We start from the raw sequence: 22,318 nt of genomic DNA, 5'->3' as shown, positions 1-22,318 counted from the left end.
TTAGGCTTGTGGTGCAGTAAGTTCATGTATCTATTTAGTATACAAAATACAGCATTTCTAGCCTTATTCTATTTTAGACTTTACATGCCCTTTAAAGGGTGCTTGTTGGGTAAAAATGTTATACCAACTAAAGGTGCAGGCTAATAGAGCCCGCTTCCGGTTGGGGATAATAGTAGTTTTATTTTTTTTAAAATGCCCCCCGCCAGAGACACACTGCCCACACCCGGAGGGAGCTCCCGGTGCGAACAGCCGTGACTGGTCACTCACATAATGAGCAATTCAGGGGCAGCTTTGTGCATGTGAGTGACCAGGCATGGCTGCTCGCACCAGGAGCTCCCTCCGGGTGCGGGCAGCGTATCGCTGGCGGGGGGCATTTAAAAAAATACTATAGTTATCCCCAACCTCTATTAGCCCGCACCTTTGGTTGGGGATAGCATTTTTACCCAACAGGTGCCCTTTAAGCAAATGCTGTTGTTTTTTTACAAGTAACTTTAAAAGCAATGAAAATGTTTAATAAATGTATATTGGAAAGTTGCTTAGATTTAGGTTTTCCTTACTAGGCAAATTTTATTTCGAGATTGACTTGCTGTGTTTGCCCTGGTTCTGACTTGTCTACATATGACTCCTATTCAGTTAACCTTACATAGGCTTAAGTACTTCCAGGGACTGTCTGCACAGCATAGACCTCAGCCTATTTATGAATATGACAACCTTTTCCCTATTAGCTAAGACTCTATTCAGTATAAGAACCTGCATGCTGTGACAGGTTTTTTTTAACTGAGTGCTTTTTCTGCTTCTCAGTCAACTCCTATCATCCAATAATCACTGAGGGGCCCAAATTGGCAGCTTAAATCTGCCCATGTACTGAGATAAACTACAAGGGAGATATAACATTTGGGTGGGGTTTTAAACAGCAAACTCAGTTAAACCATGGTCTAAATACAGTGTTCTCACCTATAAGCCATTAGGAATGTTGGGATCCAGTATAGTACACATACGTGTTGTGCTCCTACTTACCATGATAGAGTAAATGTTTTCTTACATGCCCTCGTTTAATCTAATGAATAATGTACATTGCAATATATTAAACAACTATTGCTGGCAATGATTGTACTCCTGAGGCTGCTGCTACAATATATGTCGGGAGGAACACCAAAGCTTCTTTGTATAGCTATTCCTATTTTGTTTTACACATTTTTCTTTTAATGCATATTTACTCCATCAGTTTATTCCAGTCGTCCAATACTTTTTAAATAATAGAAGATGATATTTATTCGTAGCATAAGTGAAATTTTGAACGCAAAAACTGTGTTGGCATTAAGGAGAAAAAGTTTGCCACATTTCCATTATTCGTCAATTAACAATGGTTAATGGTTCTAAAAGTTATTTGTATATATAATTGTAATGAAATCAGGATTTGCATATTCCTTTCTTAGTCGTTTCTGACTCGTGAAACAACATATTATTGCAGAAGTCAGTTTTATGCCACATCTGTTTATCGACTGGCTTCTGCTAAATTGTTTAAAGGAGAACTAAAGCCTAACTAAAGAAGTAGCTAGAAATTATGTTTTGGGTTTCTTTACCAGCCCAAGGCAAACACATCCCTTTAGCAGATAAGATCTGGGTCTCCAAAGATGCCCCAGAAGCCCCCCCAGTGCTGTATTTAGGTCAGATGCCGCCCTAGGCACCCCCAAAACCATGCCGCCCTAGGCTCAGGTCCTCGTTTAAATACTGCAACTAGCATTAGAATATAATAATGAGTCCTGTAGCATCAGCTTGTATTACAGGCCAACCTTATTTTCTGCTTGATAATCTGTGACAACCCCCTAAGCTTAGCTTCTCAACAGCTGCTCCGAGCCTACTGAGCATGTGAAAGGTTTGAAGTCCTGGTTCATTGCTGCTCTTGAAAAGCTGAAACTTTAGGCTGATACAATAAGGTCACTATATCAAATATTAGCCATATTAATTGTTAGGGTTTATTTCTCCTTTAAGAGCTAAGAGCAATAACATAGAAAATATAACAGACAGACAGACAGGCCTGGGGGCTACATCTACTGAATGTCTGTGCTGGTACAGTAAGTTCAGTGCATAAAATACAGTATTTCTAGCCTTTTTCCTTCTTAAGATTTAGTTGTCCTTTAAGGTGAGAGTGTCGGCTAGTGGTGAGTCTACTCCAAATGTGGAGAATGGAATGACAGAAGCAACACGACGGCAGCTGTGGGTACGGGGGTCACATGATGTTGATGTGAGGAAAGCTGGCTGCACACCCTGCATTTACGGGGAGTGGGAGGAAAAGGGGCGCAAGTCTCCCGCACTGGGATCAGTCCGGTATTAGCTGAGGGCAGCAGACACGCTCCCACACGCCGAGCTATGCGTTGCCTCCGGTATGTAGTGCCACGCCTCTCCCCGCCCACCTTCACGCCGGCCACGCCCTCCCAGAGCACCAACTTCGCTGAGTGAGTGAGTGAGTGAGTGTGACACGGTCCGGCGCCTCTTCTCTTATCGTGTCCTCTGGATGAGCAGAGCCCGAGCGCTGAGGAGTCTCAGGACTGGAGGAATAACCACTGCCTTTATTCCATCGCTACAAGTGCCGAGCGCTTTCTCCCGCCCCAGGCGCCGCTGAGCCAAGTAAGTGAAGGTGTGAGAGTTGCTCCCCCTGTGCTCCCAGCGGCTGCTCCCTCTTCCCCGAGCAGCTCGTTGTGTCCCGGGACTCCTTTCAGTCAGTCCGTGCTGTTGCCGGGGCTCTTAGCACTTGCCTCCGGGATTAGCTGCTAATTGTGCCTCCTGCTGCCCGGCAGCTGTTTGTGTTGTCAGGTGAAATGTAATTGGCTCCTGTCACACGTGTAGTTACTATATATGTCTATAATATATTTACTACAGGTAACAGTGCCCCCCACACGCCAGGGCTGGAACTGCAGCTTCCCCCGAGCCATTTAATCCCTGCAGGAAACTCACTGCTGGTGCCACAGGGACACTGCCAGCCTTACCCCCTGACCCACGTGATCAGCCTTCATGTCTTGCTATGGGTCAGTACCTGGCAGCTTCACCTGCACTGTAACAGCACTGCCCCTGGGTGTCATACCTTCTGATTGGTTAACCACAGTGCAAATGTGATTGGTGGAAATTAGTTTAAATACATGGTATGTGTGTAACGTATCAGTACTCTATGATTAAGTGTTGTGAGAAGACGAAACGCGTAAGGCTGTTATTTACACTTGTACCTAGGGTTTCCATCTTTTCTGGAAGCAAATTCCGGCCTTCCTATATATTTATCTTTCTTCCCTATTAATAACATTGGGATTAACCCACATTTTTACAAGCCAGACCGATAAAATACTAGCCTGATGGCAACCTTACTTTTACCTCAATAAAGACCTGTTTTTATTCCTACTGCCTTAAGGTAGAGTCCTGCAGCGGGTCGGGTACCTGCGGGTTACCTACAAAAAAAGCCTCACCCATCTGACTTCAGGCACAGCTCTCTTACATCACATGGTGCGCTTCTGTCCCTCTCGGCTATCGGCCGCGATTGATGATGTCACTTTCGGTTTGCAGCAACATCACTTCCAGTTTGATGGTGGTCGGCGGGTTGCAGATAAGGCAGTTGCGAGTCGAGTAGCGGTTCAAAGTGGGTAAATGTGCGGGTCACGATTTGGGTTGCTAGCTGCCTTGTCAGGTCTTAGAAATTGGTTCTGCGCAGGACTGTACCTGGAGGACTGCTTTTCGAGTGCCTACCCTACAAACAATACTGTGAATCCCAGTTCCACACTGCCTTTGTTTATAAGAAACTGCTGCTAGTTACCCTGTTGACTGTCAGTAGAACTAGTAGCTGAACTAGAGTCACAACAACTCTCAGTATCCCCTAACACAGTGATCCCCAACCAGTAGCTCCAACCCCTTGTATGTTGCTCTCAGTGTCCTCAAAGCAGGGCTTATTTTTTAATTCCAGGCTTGGAAGCAAGTTTTAATTGCATAAAAACTAAGTATAGTGCCAAGCAGAGCCTCCTGTAAGCCGTCAGTCCACATAGGGGCTACCAAATAGCCAATCACAGCCCTTATTTGGCATCCCCAATGTACTTTTTCATGCTTGTGTTGCTCCCCAACTCTTTTTACATTTGAATGTGGCTCACGGGTAAAAAAGGTTGGGGACCCCTGCCCTAACAGTTGCCACTAAGTACCTGTACTTTACATTTGTTAAAGTTCTTCAGTGAGGTCTAACCTGCAGGTTGCCAGGTCCTGTGAGATTGCAGTTTTTTAGCACTGGGGTCCCCAACCAGAACCAGGCCGCCGAACAATGAATGTGGTGTGCCAAATTGGACGCCGACCCCTCCGACAACCTCCCCGACCCCCTCTGACCCCCTTCCCAACCCGCTCCGACCCCTCCCTGGTCCTTGGAAAAAAAATTGGTCCCTGGGTCAAAAAAGGTTGGGGACCCCTGTTTTAGCACATCCAAATGGCTGGGAATTGCAGGTAAACCACAGCATTTTGGGCATTGTGATAGAATAGAATCTGTATGATTATGCATAGGGCATTCAGTGACTAGGGCTGCACACATAATATCGCAATATGAACCAACAAACAAAGTCACATACAATTGTATCAGTAGAAAGTCACTTCCTAAATGTTTGTTACAAATCTAACTGCTCCATTGTGGGAATGCAAAACAAACACTGGTTATTTTAGCATTCAACCTGTTCTGCAGGAACGATTGTGGCTTTGCTAAATAGTGTTTCAGCCTCCCTGCTTCACGGCATAACACAACCTGCCAGTGAATACAATGAAAGCAGTTATTGAGAATAATGAATACATACAGTATTTGCATGTGCTGGATTCTGTTTATAGTGTTCTTAATATAATTAATTGTCACTGTGTTCTAGCTGTATTTAGAATAGCTATGTTATTTGGGTTTTATTTTCTTGCACCGTTGGTCAAGTACAGAAGTAGACATGAGAAAGGTAGCAGCTACTGTACACAAAAGTATTTTTGTATTTAAATTCATACATAAAAGCTGACATATTGCTTGCCACTTTTATAAGACCTTATCCCTAGACTTTAATATGTTACAGCCTATAGTTCTGCTCTACTGATGTGTGTGTTAGTGACTCAACTAGAGGCAGGAGTAGAACTTTGGATCCCCGTCAATGCACCTCTGTGGGGAGGAGTGTGGTGGGGTTGTTTCTTGTTCTTAGTGGTCCCCCTCTCCTCACAGGCCTCCTGGTCTGCTCCCCCTTTAATTATGCCACTGACCAGAGGCCCATAAACTCTAATACAAAATTAAATTTTGCTGATGCCACTCCCCCAAAATTGTTGTGCCCCAATTTTCACCATTTTTGACCTGACCCCTGTTGTAATTATCAGTTATCTCCAGCATTAGGGATTGTGATTGCCCGCTTGATTCTACGGATTCTTGTTTCCTTGTGTGCCAGATGAAATTGGAGGTTCCAAGGGGAGGGTTCAAGGGTTAAATCTCAGCAAATTGCGGCAGAGTGAAACCTTTGCCTTTGCAGTAGTGATTACTTTTATATATGTTGATCTTTCTCTCTTTCTCTAACACTCTCTCTATCCCAGCACCAGTCATTTGGAAACTGAAAATCCCTTGTTCTGATTTTTTTTCCCCTTAATTTTCCTGGATGCTTGCCAGATGTAAGGGGCACCTAACCAGGAACCTTTCCATGCCTGCTTCTGCTCTTCTGGATTATTTCAAGTGGGTGAAAGTTTGCAAACTGACACGTAGATTGCAAATACTCCCTACCCAGGGAACTAGAGTGTGACTTTATTGAACTGAAAGCCACACTTGTTAAGATATACCATACCAATATTTATATTTTAATGTTCCTAATGGCGGTAGCAGGAAATTAACATTTGACACATGCTCAAAGAGTGATGAAGCAAAAAGTAATTGGTTAATATATTTCAGTAAGGAGGAAATGAGGCAATGTATACAGTTGGAACAGAAGGGTTAGGTAAGAGTAGGTTGCAACCCTAGTGTGTATTTAGTGATTTTCCACTCACTGTATTGGTATACCAGTGGTATTGTACCATACTAAACATATGAAGCTGATGGAAGATTTGGCAGATATGGGTTGGGTGTCACTGTGCCAAAATGGACTATACAGGGTTACTGAGCTAGGGTGGGATGAGGACTACATAAATGTTATGTAAAACTATATGCATTTTGCGATTTTTTTCACGCAGCAGCCAAATAACTGTGTTTAAAAGTTATTTGTGGCTCCAAGGGTCCATAAACATAAGTGTGTTTTTATTTTTTTATTTTAATCAGCAGAAAAAGCTGTTATAATTCTAAAGTTGGCATTAGGATAAAGGGGGGTCTTGGGCAACAGAGAATAGTATGTCCTCCCCTCCCCCAGAAGAATATGAGAAGTGTACAAATTGCTCTTGTTGCTTTCTGAGGATGCTGGGAATTGCAGTTCAAAAGCAGATTGAGGGTTACAAGTAGAATAGCTCTCTTGGAAATACTAGAGAATATAGTAACATAGTAAAAATGGAGCACATCCATCAAGTTCAGCCTTTTAACTCTGTTTTAACCTGCCTAAATGCTAGTTGATCCAGAGGAAGGCAAAAACCCTATAGCTAAGTTTTTGTACAACGTAATATGCCATTTGTACTTGTAGCACAAAGCTTTTCTGGCCATCAGTTTCACTTTTGGTCTGGGGTCCCAAACAAAAAGCTGCTCCGTATACCCCAAAAGTGCTAAGAACATGCCATGCTTCTGGTGGCAGATAGGGGTGCATATAAAATTGAAGATGACCTGTAATGCAAACCAATGCATATTCTGGCATTAAAAGTCCACTGTAGGTATACAAAGTGTATTTGTCCATCATTAGAAACACCGTGTACCCAGGCCCCAAACAGTCAATAGAAAATTGTTGAGTAGAAAATGTTGTTAATTGTAAATTTTTCACCTCTTTTTGTCAGCATAATAAAATATGACCAGTTAAATTGCTAGAGGAAATGAATGGTGTAACCACTACATCAAGACTTCTAGTAGTCGGCTTTATAGTTCTAGCACATACAGTTGTGCTCATAAGTTTACATACCCTGGCAGAATTTATGATTTCTTAACCATTTTTCAGAGAATATGAATGATAACACAAAAACTTTTCTTTCACTCATGGTTAGTGGTCGGCTGAAACCATTTTTTGTCAAACAACTGTGTTTAATCTTTTTAAATCATAATCACTACACAAACTACCCAAATTACCCTGATTAAAAGTTTACATACCCTGGTGATTTGGCCTGATAACATGCACACAACTTGACACAAAAGGGTTAGAATGGCTATTAAAGGTAACCATCTTCACCTGTGATCTGATGCTTGTAATTAGTGGGTGTGTATTAAAGGTCAATGACTTTCTGGACTTCTGACAGACCCTTGCATCTTTCATCCAGTGCTGCACTGATGTTTTTTGGATTCTAAGTCATTAGGAAAGCAAAAGAATTGTCAAAGGATCTGCGGGAAAAGTTAGTTAAACTCTATAAAACAGGAAAAGTATATAAGAAAAAGGAATTGAGTATGCCAATCAGCAGTGTTAAAACTCGAATTAAGAAGTGGAAAATTAGGGGTTTTGTTGAAACCCAATCACGGTCAGGTAGACCAACTAAAATTTCAGCCACAACTGCCAGAAATCTTTTTTCTGATGCAAGTAAAAGCCCACAAATAACTTCAGGTGGAATACAAAAGATACAGGAGAAAAATTTGCACTCATCAGCCCGGAAGCTGCGCATGGGACATACTTGGACATTCCAACATGACAATGATCCAAAACAGAAGGCCAAGTTGACCTGTCATTGGCTACACAAAAATAAAGTGAAGGTTCTGGAGTGGCCATCTCGGTCTCCTGACCTCAATATCATTGAGACACTTTGGGGAGACTTCAAACTTGCAGTTCATGCAAGACAGGAACTGGAGGCTTTTTGCCAGGAAGAATGGGCAGCTTTACCATCTGAGAAGATAAAGAGCCTCATCCACAACTACCACAAAAGACTTCAACTGTCATTGATGTTAAAGGGGGCAATACACGGTATTAACTGGGGTATGTAAACTTTTGATCAGGGTAATTTGGGTAGTTTGTGTAGTGATTATGATTTGAAAAGAGTAAACACAGTTGTTTGATAATAAATGGCTTCAGCCAACCACTAACCATGAGTGAAAAAAGTTTTTGTGTTATCATTCATATTCTCTGAAAAATGGTTAAGAAATCATAAATTCTGACAGGGTATGTAAACTTATGAGCACACCATGGGAAATGTTTAAAACAAACTTGAGCTTTCATTCTGAACCAACCACTTCCTCTTGTGATGCTGATGAAGAGGGTGCTGTCGCATGGCTAAGAGTAGTCACAGGGGCAGGGAACGCCAAAAAAGGCAGACTTTTGTTCTTTCAGTAAAGCATTTGGGCACTATAACTTGTATATCTCAGCTAGAAGCAAGGGATCATAATAACAAAAAGTCATTCTCTAGTCTAAACTATAAAAAAGCGGGTTGGTCACATGTCTCATGTTTCATATCTCATAAGCCCCAGGCCAATATCTGTTAAAATTCTTTCTTTTGTGCTGAAGCCCATAAATCCTTCTCGGTGCTACTGTTTCCATGAATACGCAGGCGGTAATGTCCCCTGCTACAAAGCCAGTAACAAAAGTAAGGGCAATATTTGTGTTACATAAACTGGCATACAAAACATCAAACTGTTAACCCGTCTAAATATTTACAAAAAGAATACTGGGTGCCCCTGGAAAGGCAGAGAATACAGAATGCATCTAAACATGTATTAGCCCTGTATAAAAAACTATCCTTGCAAATATAATGTTTTTTTTTTTTTTACATTTTGATTTCTTTCTTATTTTGAGGGGAAAATTAAAACTGTATTAAACTGATTATTTGTTCAGTTATATAATCATATTTAACTTAAATAACAATACATACAGAGTACACATATGTGAAAAAGTTAGTACAGGTATAAGATCAGTTATCCGGAAACCGTTATCCAGAAAGCTCCGAATTACGGAAAGGCCGTCTCCCATAGACAATTTTATCAAAATGTTTTAAAATTATTTATTTTTTTCTCTATATAATAATAAAACAGTACATTGTACTTGATCTAAACTACGATATAATTAATCCTTATTGGAAGAAAAACCAACATATTGGGTTTATTTAATGTTTAAATGATTTTCTAGTAGACTTATAGTACAAAGATCAAAATTACGCAAGGATCAGTTATCTGGAAACCCCCAGGTCCCAAGCATTCTGGATAACAGGTCCCATACCTGTGCGTTACAATCCATGGTAATTTTTTTTACTTTTTCAGTATACAGATATTTTTACATTGCATCAGTATTATCAGTATCACTATTGTATCACTATTTCATGTCAGCAATACTGATACATAAGGGCAGTGACACACCAGGAGATTAATCGCTAGCGATAAATTGCTGCTTCTCTGGGCAACTAATCTCCTGCACTCTCCAGTAAAAAGCTTTCCCATAGGCAATAATGTGAATCGCTGGTGGGAAAACAGGTGTCGCTACAGTTTCCCAAAATCGCTTGAAGTTTCCTCTTGTATCGATTTTGGGAGACACGTGTTTTACCACCAGCGATTCACATTATTGCCTATGGGAAAGCTTTTTACTGGAGAGCGCAGGTGATTAGTTGCCCAGAGAAGCAGCGATTTATCGCTAGCGATTAATCTCCTGGTGTGTCACTGCCCTTATTAAAGTGAAGTAATATAACAATATCATGTATAATTCACATTTTGTTGACTATTGTGTAATCTAAATAATCATAAATGCAAATTCCCCACCCCGATTGCATTTTTCCCTAGGTCAGATACGTAAAATCTGGCACTCCAGATTAGAAGTAAATGATCATTATCACAATTCCATTAGAGAGGATAGTTTCATGGCTAATTTGAGTTGAAGAGACAACAGTCTATCAAGTTCAACCCCTCCAGATGACCCGGTGTGTTTATATATGCACATACCTAGATCTTGAGATCGTTATAGCCTTCGATGCAAGTCTTCGAGGCATTAATAGAATATTCCATAATTTTATCACTTGGCAGGGCATTTTACAGCCTCACTGCCCCTCACCATGAAGGACCATTTCACAGTTTAAAATGAAATTTTAGTTCCTCAACACTAAAGGGGTTTTCTTGTTCTTTGAACTTTTCTATGTGTAAAAAAATTCCCTGCTAGTTGTTTATTATTTTCCTCTAATGTACTTGTAGTACAGTAACCTAGTGACCTTAGAATCTTTTCTCCAGAAAAACATTCATAGGAGTCTGTTTACTAAAGTGCGGTAAATCTGACTTTAAGTTTCCGCATGTTATCGCTGAGAATATTTTTACGCCAGAATATTCACAGCGACTAAGTTTACTAAACAGCGATATGCTCAGAAGTCATTGCGATCACTTGCGGTAACTACGTTAAGGAACCAGCTTACGTTAGCGGTAATTTTAGCGAGTTGCGAATTTTCTGGCGAAAAATTAAGTTTTTGCGAATATTTATGCTATAAAATAGTCTTGTTTTATGGCGGTTATTATGGCAATTTTTACTGTGACATTTATGGCCAGAAATGCACCTTCAAAACTCATAAACTTTATTGACTGATGATTATACCATCCAACAACATCACCAGAGTAACACCAATCAAACATGTCTGCATCATATAAACCCTTCTGCCAATAGAATCATATGAACAAGAAATGATACCAGTCAATCTCTTTGCTTCATAGAAATGCACAGTTTAATGTAGCCAATCACAAAGAAACCAAAAACGTGTAGAGGCTGTCGAATCCTTGGACTGTGATGCCGCTGCCAATAATACGCCTCTGAGCTGAAACTGCTGCTGTTGCAACAGATAGAAGCAGAAGCCAAAACATCCTGTCAGCAATAGCTACTGATCTGTCTCCTGTCAGCAAAGAATGATGGGTAAAAAAAAACAGTATTATGGGATATTTCCTGCCCCTTGAGTATTTTCAGGCGAAAAAAATACTTTTACGCCACTACATAGGTGGCTGTCTATATATTGTGCGAATATTTTTAACGCACTTTAGTAAACGGACCCCTAAGTCTTTCTTCATAATGTAATTCTGCCATCCCTTTTACCAGTTTAGTTGCGCTGCACTCTTTTCAGCTCCATTATCGTATCCTTAAAGGAACAGTAACGTCAAAAAATGAAAGTGTTTTAAAGTAATGAAAATATGTAGTGTTGCCCTGCACTAGTAAAACTGATATGTGTGCTTCAGAAACACTACTATAGTTCATATAAACAAGCTGCTGTGGAGCAATGGCGGAAATTGAAAAACGGCTATATGGCACAGGTTAACTAATGGATAACAGATAACACCATTAGACAGACAGAGCTTATCTGCTATCTGATGTGTAACCTGAGCCTTTTCTCCTTTGAATGGCTGCCCCCATTACTACACAGCAGCTTATTTATATAAACAATAGTAGTGTTTCTTAAGCAAACACAGCAGTTTTACCAATGCAGGGCAATACTACATGATATTTTCATTACTTTAAAACACTTTCATTTTTTGACGTTACTGTTCCTTTAAGGACTTGGACCAAGGGACCTATAAAGAGGTAAAATTCCCTCAAATAAAGTCTCTCTCTCTATATTAAAGCAAGACAGTACCTCATTTGAACCTCATTTGCCAATTTGCTGCAAAGTTCTCCGATTTAGTCAAATCTGCAAAGTAACAACATCCTGCGCAGTAGTTTTGTACAACCATCATCCGCAAAAACAGAGAAAGTATTTATAATGCTAACTCCAAATAAATAACTAAGCATATTAAAAAGCAAAGATGCAAGCACAGACCCGAGGTAATGTAACACTAATTTAATTTTAACCACTCTTTGTAATCTATCCTTCAGCCACTTCTTAATCCATGTACAAATATGTTCTAGTCCAATATTCCTTAATTTAATCAGTAACTTTGTGCAGTACTGTATTAAATGCAAAATCGAAGTCAATCACATCCACTGCCACTCCGTTTGTCAACGTTGTCTTAGACAAGTAGCTCATGCCATTATTGATGTAAAAGTGCATGTCCAACGTTAGAAAGAGGCTGCAGATTATATTTGAGTTGTGCTGTCTGGAAAGAACATCAGGATAAGACTAAAGCTTACCCATGAACACCCAGGTGAAGACCAGTACTTCTGGAACAATGTGGACAGACGATGCAAAGATAGATATCTTGTCACAGTACCAGAAGACCTAATTTTTAATACCAACTGTAAAGCATGGTGGTGGAAATGTTGCGTTGTGGGGCTGCTTTGCCACACATCTGGGAAATCCATCATCATAGCTTCATCTTTGAACCAACAATGACCAGTTCAAAGCTGGAATCTAAATCCCATTGAGTTGCTGTGGAGGGATTGGAACTGGACTGATCTTGTAGGAAGTTCCAGAAAATGTGAAAAAAAAAAATATATATATTCCAATTGGAACAATATATATGTTTCCTTGTAGAACAGCGCCTAAAGCAAACGGAGAGAGCAAAAAAACGGGCATAATATGGTGTAGTATTTTCAATTTGTTAGAACACCCTGTGGTGAAAAAGTATAGAAATTAAAAAGTGAAAAAATAAAAAGTAAAAAAATTTTTTTTTTAAAAAATAAAAATCAGAAAGGGATTAAAATATATTATTTTCCCTTTAAAGTGATCTTCCTTTCCCAAGATGTGTAGAAGCAAAAATAGTGACTTCTGAATCCTTCACCAAAGTTTAGTAAAATTGCCTACTTACAAGACAGTGGCAGTTTTATCGCATGTAGTTTTGGTTTCCTGTATTCTCCCCTCCTGTCAGTCACCATTGGGCTCCCAGATAGGAATACAAAGGGTACATAGTGCAATAGCGTTTTATTAAAAAAATTTTTAAAAAGCATTAAAAGATTTACACTCACATTTGTTTGCAAGGTTTTGTCACATATAAGCAAGTCCTTTTTTGGAGATGTCACCAGTTGTAAAACAAAGGAGGATATTGTGCCGGCGTCTCTCTCCCTCGTGGTGTTTGCTCCGTGTTCTGCTTGTGACGTCACTTCCGCCTGCCGCGTTTCACCGACCAATCGGATGCCTCTGAGGAAGCCGATTATAAATTCAACTGGTCCTACAGATGTAGCCACTTTGGCTTGTGTGTGTTTGACACAGAATAACTAAATCCAGATATCCCACTTATCCCATTTAACACAGAAAATTGTGTCACAGCATCCCATCTAATTAAAGCATTCATCATTGTAAACAATGGTCCTTTATTATGCTAATGAAAAGGTTAAATTAGGTAAACGGACTTTAGATAACACAGTTTCTTCAATTAATCGCGAGTTATGACTCATTTAACACACAAATCCAAGTGGCTTCATCTGTATGTCGTGTAGCACAAAGTACTTTTGATCTACACCTCTTACAGGGAAGTACCTGCAACCCTGCCTGTCTAACATCTCATTCCCAAAGCAAGGGTATTGGTCCTAAATGAAGGTGGTCCTTGTTTTGATGCCATTATTCTTCTGGTAAGGCACAATGTTTGTGGGATTTGCTTTCATTCAGGCACAAGAGCATAAATTAAGTTGGACACTAAAGTTGGGGGTCAGGCATGGCTTCCAGTTGGCTTTCTATTTCATGCCACAGGTGCTCAGTTAGGTTGAGATCAGGCCAGTCCTACAGAGAACCCTGGAATTGAGCAAGCCAGTCCTGTACATATGTCACTTTGTGCATAGGCTCATAAAAATGCTGAAGCAGGAATGGACCTTCCCAATCTGTTGTCACAAAGCAGCTAGGGCTTTTCCTGGCCTCTTGTCCTAACCTTTTTTGTATGTGGTTCATTGTTCTTTGTATATTTGGTGACGCTTGCATGATGTCCAGAGTGACTAAACCAGCGCAACTACAATTCCATTGTAAACCTGGATGGACAGCTTTGGTCTCTGTGTTCCCAACAACCAGGCAGCATTTTAATTATCTGGCTTGGAAAAGAAATACAAAAATGTATTTTAAAAAAGTACAAAATAATTTAATGAAGACCAACTGAAACATACAATAGTTCAAGTCAATCTTTAACATACTAACAATGTGTTGGGGGTGTTTCAAATTTAGTTAACTTTTAGTATGTTATAGAATGGAAAATTCTAAACAACTCTTCAATTGGTGTTCATTATTTATTTTTTATAGGTTTTGAATCATGTGCCTTTTATCTTCTGACTCTTTCCTGTTTCCTGTAAGCCTACAAACGTATTGTTAGTGCTACTTTTTATTACTCATCTTTCTATTCAGGCCTCTCCTATTCATATTCCAGTCTCTTATTCATATAAATGCTTGGTTGCTAGGGAAATTTAGAGCCTAGCAACCAGATTGGTGAAATTTCAAACGGAGAGTTGCTTAATATAAAGCTAAATAACTCTAAAACCACAAATAATAAAAAATGAAAACCAATTGCAAATTCCCTCAGAATATCACTCTCTACATCATACTAAAGTTAATTTAAAGGAGAACAACCCCTTTTAAAGGTGTTCAAAGTTATTGATGTTCCTGGCTGAAATTAAATGAAACCTGCCTCTTGGAAATCTGAAACACCATTTTTCTTCTCTTCATAGTCAGAATTTCATTTCCTTTTAGAATGACAGCATATATTTAGTTGATTTACTTAGATCAAAGCCCAGAGGAATGATGCAGACTTAAGACTTTAAACCTTTTCTTCTGACTTAGAGAGCTTTATATACATGTTTCTGACTAAATTGTAACATTGCAGGACAAAAGACTCTTATTATACTTGTTTGCTACAGAAATTAACAGTCAGTCATAATGTTGTAACTGAATCAGAATGCTGACTTATACTTTGTATTGTCAGCTGAACTGCGGGAAAAGGCAAGCTGGAATCCTGTGTGTGTGAATAGCAAATGTACTTGCACAAATAAACTCCCTTTAAAATGGCATTGCGAATATGTACATATTTTATTAATGTCTATATCATGTCTTAGTTCTGTGCAGGTGCCCAGCAACAAAAGTGATTGCTGTTGTTGGAGAACATTTTGGGCATTTGCTGTAGCTGCTCTTATTTTTTTTTGTTACTCCCAAGTATTGACACAAAAGTCTGACACTTTTCTGTCCTATACACTTGCACATAAGAAAAAGGGAATGAAAAGCACTTAATCAAAAGTATAATTGCAAACTGTTATGAAAATGAACAGTTCAGGGTATATATCGCATTCGGGTTGGACTGGGTTGGTGGGAAACCAAGAAAAAACCTGGTGGGACATGGCCCTCGTGAGCCTCACTGACCCAGACCTGCTCCTCATCCCCATCTAAAGGCGCTCTCCTTGGTCTTTCTCAATTGGTTTGTGGAGGACCTCTACGACTTGGCCTGTGGGCCCAGCACATGTGTGGGGGCCTCTGGCCACCCAGCCCGACACTGCATCACATAAAAGCCTGTATGTAAAATGCTTTCATACAAATAAAGCCTTTTCTTGAAAGATACTTTAGTAGTAGTATGTCATTGGATAATTCCATATAGAAAAACTGCCTTTAAAGGACCAATCTCCTATCTTTATACAAGAGGGAAGGGAGATTGCTAATCTCCCTGATGTGGATAAATAGAAGTAAAAATGAGTGTTTGTTTGCCCTCTTTATAAGGTGACTGGAATGTAGGTATTGGTCTTTTTCACCCTCCCCCACCCCACAGCGACCATATTTAAGGGTGGGCAGTGTGTAGATGTATCACAGTGCAGTTGCTTATAGAGTGGCCACTGTTCTGGACAAGCTGCTTCTGTGTCTGCCAGACAGCACATAAACAAGCCCATAAATAAATTGAGAGGTGGGACCTTGTAATAACTAACAATACTGAACTCATCTCTAACATTTGTGTGGGTGAGCATTTAGGGAATAGTGATCATAACATGGTCTCCTTTGAGATTCTGTTGCAGAAGCAACTCTATAAGGGAGTAACTAAAACACTAAATTTCAGACGTGCAAACTTTGACAGTATAAGGGCATCTCTGCAACATATTAAGTGGGAAATGCTTTTCACAGGGTTAAACACAGAACAAAAATGGGAAGTCTTTAAAATGCTGCTTAATAAATATACTTGTCAGTATATTCCACTTGTAAGCAAGGAACGTCGTTGCAAAGCAAAACCTTTTTGGTTCAATAGAAGCGTTGGTGTTGAGGTGGGTAAGAAAAGACGTGCTTTTAAGGCTTTCAAGTTAGCTGGTACAGCCGAAACATTTATAAGGTACAAGGAGGCCAATAAATCATGCAAAGAAGCTATAAGGCAAGCTAAAATTGCTATAGAAAAGGATATTGCAGCAAGCAGTAAAAATAATCCAAAATTATTTTTTAAATATGTCAATAGTAAAAAAATGAAGCAGGAAGGGGTGGGACCCTTACTATCAGAGGGGGGTCAGCTGGTTGATGAAAACAAAATAAAAGCGCAGATTCTGAACTCGTATTTTTCATCTGTCTACACAAATGAAGAACCAGTAAGTGAAGGTTTCCTTCTTAACACTCCCAATTCTAGTAATACAACTAATGATGCATGGTTCACACATGAAGAAATTCAAAAGAGACTTGAACATGTTAAGATTAACAAAGGTCCAGGGCCAGATGGTATTCATCCCAGGGTAATTAGCAAGCTTAGCTCTGTGATTGCCAAACCTCTTTACTTAATTTTTCAGGATTCATTGAGATCTGGCATTGTGCCGAGAGACTGGCGAATTGCTAATGTGGTGCCTCTATTCAAAAAAGGATCCCGTTCTCAGCCTCAAAACTATAGGCCAGTTAGTCTGACGTCAGTATTAGGAAAGCTTTTCGAAGGGTTAATAAAGGATAAGATACTGGACTTCATAGCAAATCATAATACTATGAGTTTGTGCCAGCATGGTTTTATGCGTAATATATCTTGCCAGACTAACTTAATTTCTTTTTACGAGAATGTAAGTAGAGACCTAGATTCTGGGATGGCAGTGGATGTGATTTACTTAGACTTTGCTAAAGCATTTGATACAGTGCCACACAAAAGGTTACTGGTTAAATTAAGGAATGTTGGCCTGGAACATAGTATTTGTACCTGGATAGAGAACTGGCTAAAAGATAGACTACAAAGAGTGGTGGTAAATGGAACATTTTCTAATTGGACCAGTGTTGTTAGTGGAGTACCGCAGGGCTCTGTACTAGGTCCCTTGCTTTTCAACTTGTTTATTAATGACCTGGAGGTGGGCATTGAAAGTACTGTTTCTATTTTCGCAGATGATACTAAATTGTGCAGAACTATAGGTTCCATGCAGGATGCTGCCACTTTGCAAAGTGATCTGTCTAAACTGGAAAACTGGGCAGCAAACTGGAAAATGAGGTTCAATGTTGATAAATGCAAGGTTATGCACTTTGGCAAAAATAATATAAATGCAAGTTATACACTAAATAGCAATGTGTTGGGAGTTTCCTTAAATGAAAAGGATCTAGGGGTCTTTGTAGATAACACGTTGTCTAATTCTGGGCAGTGTCATTCTGTGGCTACTAAAGCAAATAAAGTTCTGTCTTGCATAAAGGGCATTAACTCAAGGGATGAAAACATAATTGTGCCTCTTTATAGGTCCCTGGTAAGGCCTCATCTGGAGTATGCAGTTCAGTTTTGGACTCTAGTCCTTAAGAGGGATATAAATGAGCTGGAGAGAGTGCAGAGACGTGCAACTAAATTGGTTAGAGGGACGGAAGACTTAAATTATGAGGGTAGACTGTCAAGGTTGGGGTTATTTTCTCTGGAAAAAAGGCGCTTGCGAGGGGACATGATTACACTTTACAAGTACATTAGAGGACATTATAGACAAATGGCAGGGGACCTTTTTACCCATAAAGTGGATCACCGTACCAGAGGCCACCCCTTTAGACTAGAAGAAAAGAACTTTCATTTGAAGCAACGTAGAGGGTTCTTCACAGTCAGGACAGTGAGGTTGTGGAATGCACTGCCGGGTGATGTTGTGATGGCTGATTCAGTTAATGCCTTTAAGAATGGCTTGGATGATTTTTTGGACAGACATAATATCAAAGGCTATTGTGATACTAAACTCTATAGTTAGTATAGGTATGGGTATATAGAATTTTAATTAAAAGTAGGGAGGGGTGTGTGTATGGATGCTGGGTTTTCATTTGGAGGGGTTGAACTTGATGGACTTTGTCTTTTTTCAACCCAATTTAACTATGTAACTATGTAACTATGGGGACTTTCTTTTTTTAGTTTTTTTAAACACCAATAATTAATCTCTCACATTTTGAGATTATTCCTAGAACCATTCATTATGTCTCAATCTGCTTATGGATGTTGTAGCTATTGTAAACCAATTAGATTGCTGCTAGATTTAGCACCTTTCCCCACTTTTCTCCAAAGTCAAATGTTTTTTCATTCTTTTAAAACATTTCACAGGCATTTGCAAGTTTAGAAAAAAGATTGGCAAGCAATCATTTATGAAAGCTTTACTGCACTCCACTGCCCTTGGTTTGTTTTCTTGTTTACGCTAAAAACATATATTTGTCAGTTTTAAGCAGGTAAACATTTTTGTATCCAGCGGGCCAAAAAGTCTGCTTCATATTGAATTATGTGTGGCATGGGGATGCAATGGTTAGCAAACAAAGCCTTCTCATCCTGGAATTTGTATGATCTCCCTGTTTCTGCATGTATTTCCTTGAGTTATGCTGGTTTCCCCTCAGTCCTAAAAAAGTGGTTAACGGGATCCGGCTAATTTTGACACAAATGTTTGTTAGTGGGCATGGGCACTATGTTGGACACTGTTGCTTTAGCTGCAAATCATTTCTGTAAAACCCTGTATAATTAATTATATTCTATATAGCTAAAGTATAAGAAGATATAATGCAGCATAGGATCAATTCAGGTTGTGGACTAATTTTCAGCGCCCTACTGCCTTTGTTTCTCAAATGCTGTTCATTGATGTACCACTTTCAAATACATATATTCCAGCCAGTTCTAGTCAAAGATAACTTAGAAAATAAGAATTATTCCAACGCTGGAATTTACATTGACCTGGCAGAGTGTGCCTTGTAGGGCTTCTCCAGTCCACATGATGCCCCCCCCCCAAAAAAAAAACTACTAATGAAACCAGAATCTTCTGTGAAGCTGAAGAGCTGTTTATGGAACAATAAACTGACTATATAAAATAACGGTACTGCATTAGAACAGATGTATAGGGAAAGAACTCTTCTAGCTGCAGTCATTCTTAGTTAATAACGGCAAAGTGTAATTTGCATATTTGATGCAAAGAAATAGGCTTGTGCCATCAAAAAAGTAATGAAGTGGAAACAATGCAAATGTTTTTGCTTTTGTTTTAATTTTTCTTTTTTCACCACTTATGCTAACATATGCAAATCAATTGCTCCAGTTATTGCTCATTTTTGTGTTGATACTGTTTGCTTTAATCCCCCCTAAGGTACTTTGGTGTTGCATTAAATATATCAAACCTAAATTTTTGTGAAGGAACAGGTCACTCCAAACACATTTTGCTTGGAGACACTTTTATGTCATGCCCAGTGATGTCCTGGAAATTAAAGTGATGTTAGAAGCATTTATAATAATGGATAACAGAAATTGCAGGTAGTAAATACATATAAGTTCCACATAGCAATGGCCGATATATTTCTGGGCAAAATAATCAGCTATTATGAAGGAGTTGGGACTTGTAGTATATAATGCGGTGGAGCAGGTTCTTCTAGAATTTTGAGCCTCTGCAGAAGAAAGAGTAATAAGGCACTTCATTCTTGGAAGCTGATATTATAAATTGATAATAGATGAGAACAGTATTGTTGCTTTATCTGGGATTAACTGAGTTTGAAGGGCTAGTGTTGTGTAGTTTGCTTGTGAGAACATGGGCTTGCTGTGTTTTTACACTGAATTAATTTCACAATATGCTGGATACGATCAGTTGTGTTTTTTTGATGGCTGTGAGTATGCTCAAGCACTTTCATTTCTTTCATCCATTATACAGAAATTTCTGAATTACAGGAATGCCATCTCTCATAGAGTCCATATTAATCAAATAATTCAAAATTTCCCTGTAATTGTACTATAATGTTTACAATGTATATAATGTGACAAAACTTAGGGAAAAGAGAGAACAAGCAAAGAACATAGTGCAAGATGAACATGGAAAGAACAAGTAGAACAGAAAAGGAAAAGCAGTTATAAGATGATGCCACACGGAGGATTGTTCTCAGCAGGGATAAAGATAAGAAATATATCAACTAATGTATCAATTCAAAACAGTTTACTGAGTCGACGACCCCTCCCCCCGATCCTCATTCTCTGCTTAATAATTTGCGAAGATCCCTAAGCTTAGCTTCTCAGTAGCTGCTCCAAGCCCACTGAGCATGTGAGTGTTTCAGACACTTTCCAAGATGGTGACCCCTTGTGACAAGTTTGAAGTCCTGGATCATTGCTGCTATTGACAAGCCTAAACTTTAGGCTGGGGCAGTAAGTTCACTATTTAAAATAAGGCATTTCCGGAACATTTTTACCTAACCCTTGCCCTTTAAAGGCAGCTGTTAGAGTTGATACAATAGTTGCTAATATTTCACAGATACTGCTGAGAAACTTATCAACTAATTTAACTAATTGTTACAGTTCCGAATCTGCACTTGTATCCGTGAGTTTCCAGACTGAAACATCACAAACAGTAAAACTTTACACTTCAATTTTGGGAAAACGGTAAAAAATAAAAGACGGAAAGCACCTGAAAAAAAGGCTTTATTTCTGGGGAACAACCCAGCTGAAAAAAACAACCCCTTTAAAATCTACTGGTATGGAGCGAGCAGGCCTAGTGACCCCGGGGTGACAGTCTCTGATAGTCGGTGGAAGGTTAGACAAGTGTTTAGTTACAAGTTTACTATGAGTACAGATGATTGTGTTAGTTCCTGAATGACCTTCAACCACAGCTTCCTTCCTCAATACAAAAAGCAGCACACAGCAGCCTTGCACCCTCTTTGCCTTCCTCTGACAACTAGATATTCCGTCAGTCACATTTGCACCTTATAATGTGACTATACTAGACACGTCTGTTTCTTATTTTCCTCTTCCGGTCATTTTATTCCATTTTCCTTATCCCAGATTAAAGAGTTGGTTGCATTTCCTTTGAGTTTGCAAATAAATTAATTAATCTTTAAAAAAAAAAATCACTTCAGTTAGAATGTGTTTCCAGGGAGCCTTCTGGCTACAGACTCATTAGTTCTATTAAAGCAAGAATGTAAAGAGAGCATCATGTGGAAGGGTGGGTTTATTGCCTAATGGTGTTATGCCTTGGGGCAGTCAGTGGGAGCTAGGAACTACTTCCAGATGATTTTTTTACTTGTTTTTCATCACATTCATCTGTCTGCTGGGTGAGCCTTTTAACTCTCAGCGATTGCCAATTTACATTTTTTAGAATTGGCGGAAACAAGTGAACAGTGTGTGTGAGAGCAAGACACCTGCCCTACTAATGAACTACTGTCATTCCTTTTACTGTTTATAAGAAAGTATTACAATTGAAATAAAGCTGTTTTGTAATTTGCTGCATAATTAGAAATGTACTGGGCACTGCACAAAGTAAAACGTTTTTGTGCTTAATAATTCGAACCTGTTTAACTTATATGGGCAAAAAAATAGGCATGCATTTTTCCTTATTTTTGTTCTTATGTTTATTAATTGTGGACTTTCTATCCCTGCTTTAGGCTTGGTGCAAAACTACCTATATATCATATTATTTTCCCCAGATACACTTCCCATTAAAGGAACAGTAACATTAAAAAAATGAAAGTGCTTTTGAGTTATGAATACTGCTGTAGTAAAACTGGTGTGCTTGCTTCAGAAACATTACTATAGTTTATATAAAAAAGCTGCTTTGTAGCCATTGGGGCAGCCAATCAAGCACAGGATACACAATGGATAACAGAAAAGCACTGCAGAATCCCATGTATACTACAGAGCTTATCTGTTATCTGCTGTGTATCCAGTGCCTTTTCTTCTTTTCAGCTTTGAATAACTGTCCCATGGCTACACAGCAGCTTGTTTATATAAGCAAAAGTATAGTTTCAGAGTCCACTGAGCATGTGAGTATCGCAGACATTTTCCAAGATTGTGACCCCCTGTGACAAGTTTGAAGTGCTGGATCATTGCTGCTTTTGAGATGCTGAAACTTTAGGCTGGTGCAATAAGTTCAGTATATAAAATATGGCATTTTTGCCAGTCATTTTTAGGGTTTAGTTCTCCTTTAAGGCTCCACTTTAAGTTGCTCTAAAAGAATTATTCAATAGAAATACCTGGTATGTTGAAACA

The 22,318-nt window shown here is 39.3% G+C and overlaps 1 protein-coding gene across 2 annotated transcripts in view; it reads left to right on the top strand.

The window, feature by feature from the left end:
- The first annotated feature begins 2,223 nt into the window (after positions 1–2,223).
- The window catches only part of tnfaip8.S (TNF alpha induced protein 8 S homeolog), a 58,709-nt gene continuing 38,614 nt past the window's right edge, over positions 2,224–22,318 (top strand). The window contains exon 1 of one of the 2 annotated variants that reach the window (XM_018236901.2): positions 2,224–2,638. Coding sequence is in view for 1 of the 2 variants with exons in the window: in NM_001092068.1 (NP_001085537.1) it covers position 2,628 (1 nt within the window). In the remaining variant the exon portion in view is untranslated. 2 annotated transcript variants of the gene reach the window in all.

This window comes from Xenopus laevis, chromosome 1S (assembly GCF_017654675.1).
Source record: "Xenopus laevis strain J_2021 chromosome 1S, Xenopus_laevis_v10.1, whole genome shotgun sequence".
Classification (NCBI taxonomy): Eukaryota; Metazoa; Chordata; class Amphibia; order Anura; family Pipidae; genus Xenopus; species Xenopus laevis.
This window is presented reverse-complemented; position numbering and strand designations above follow the sequence as displayed.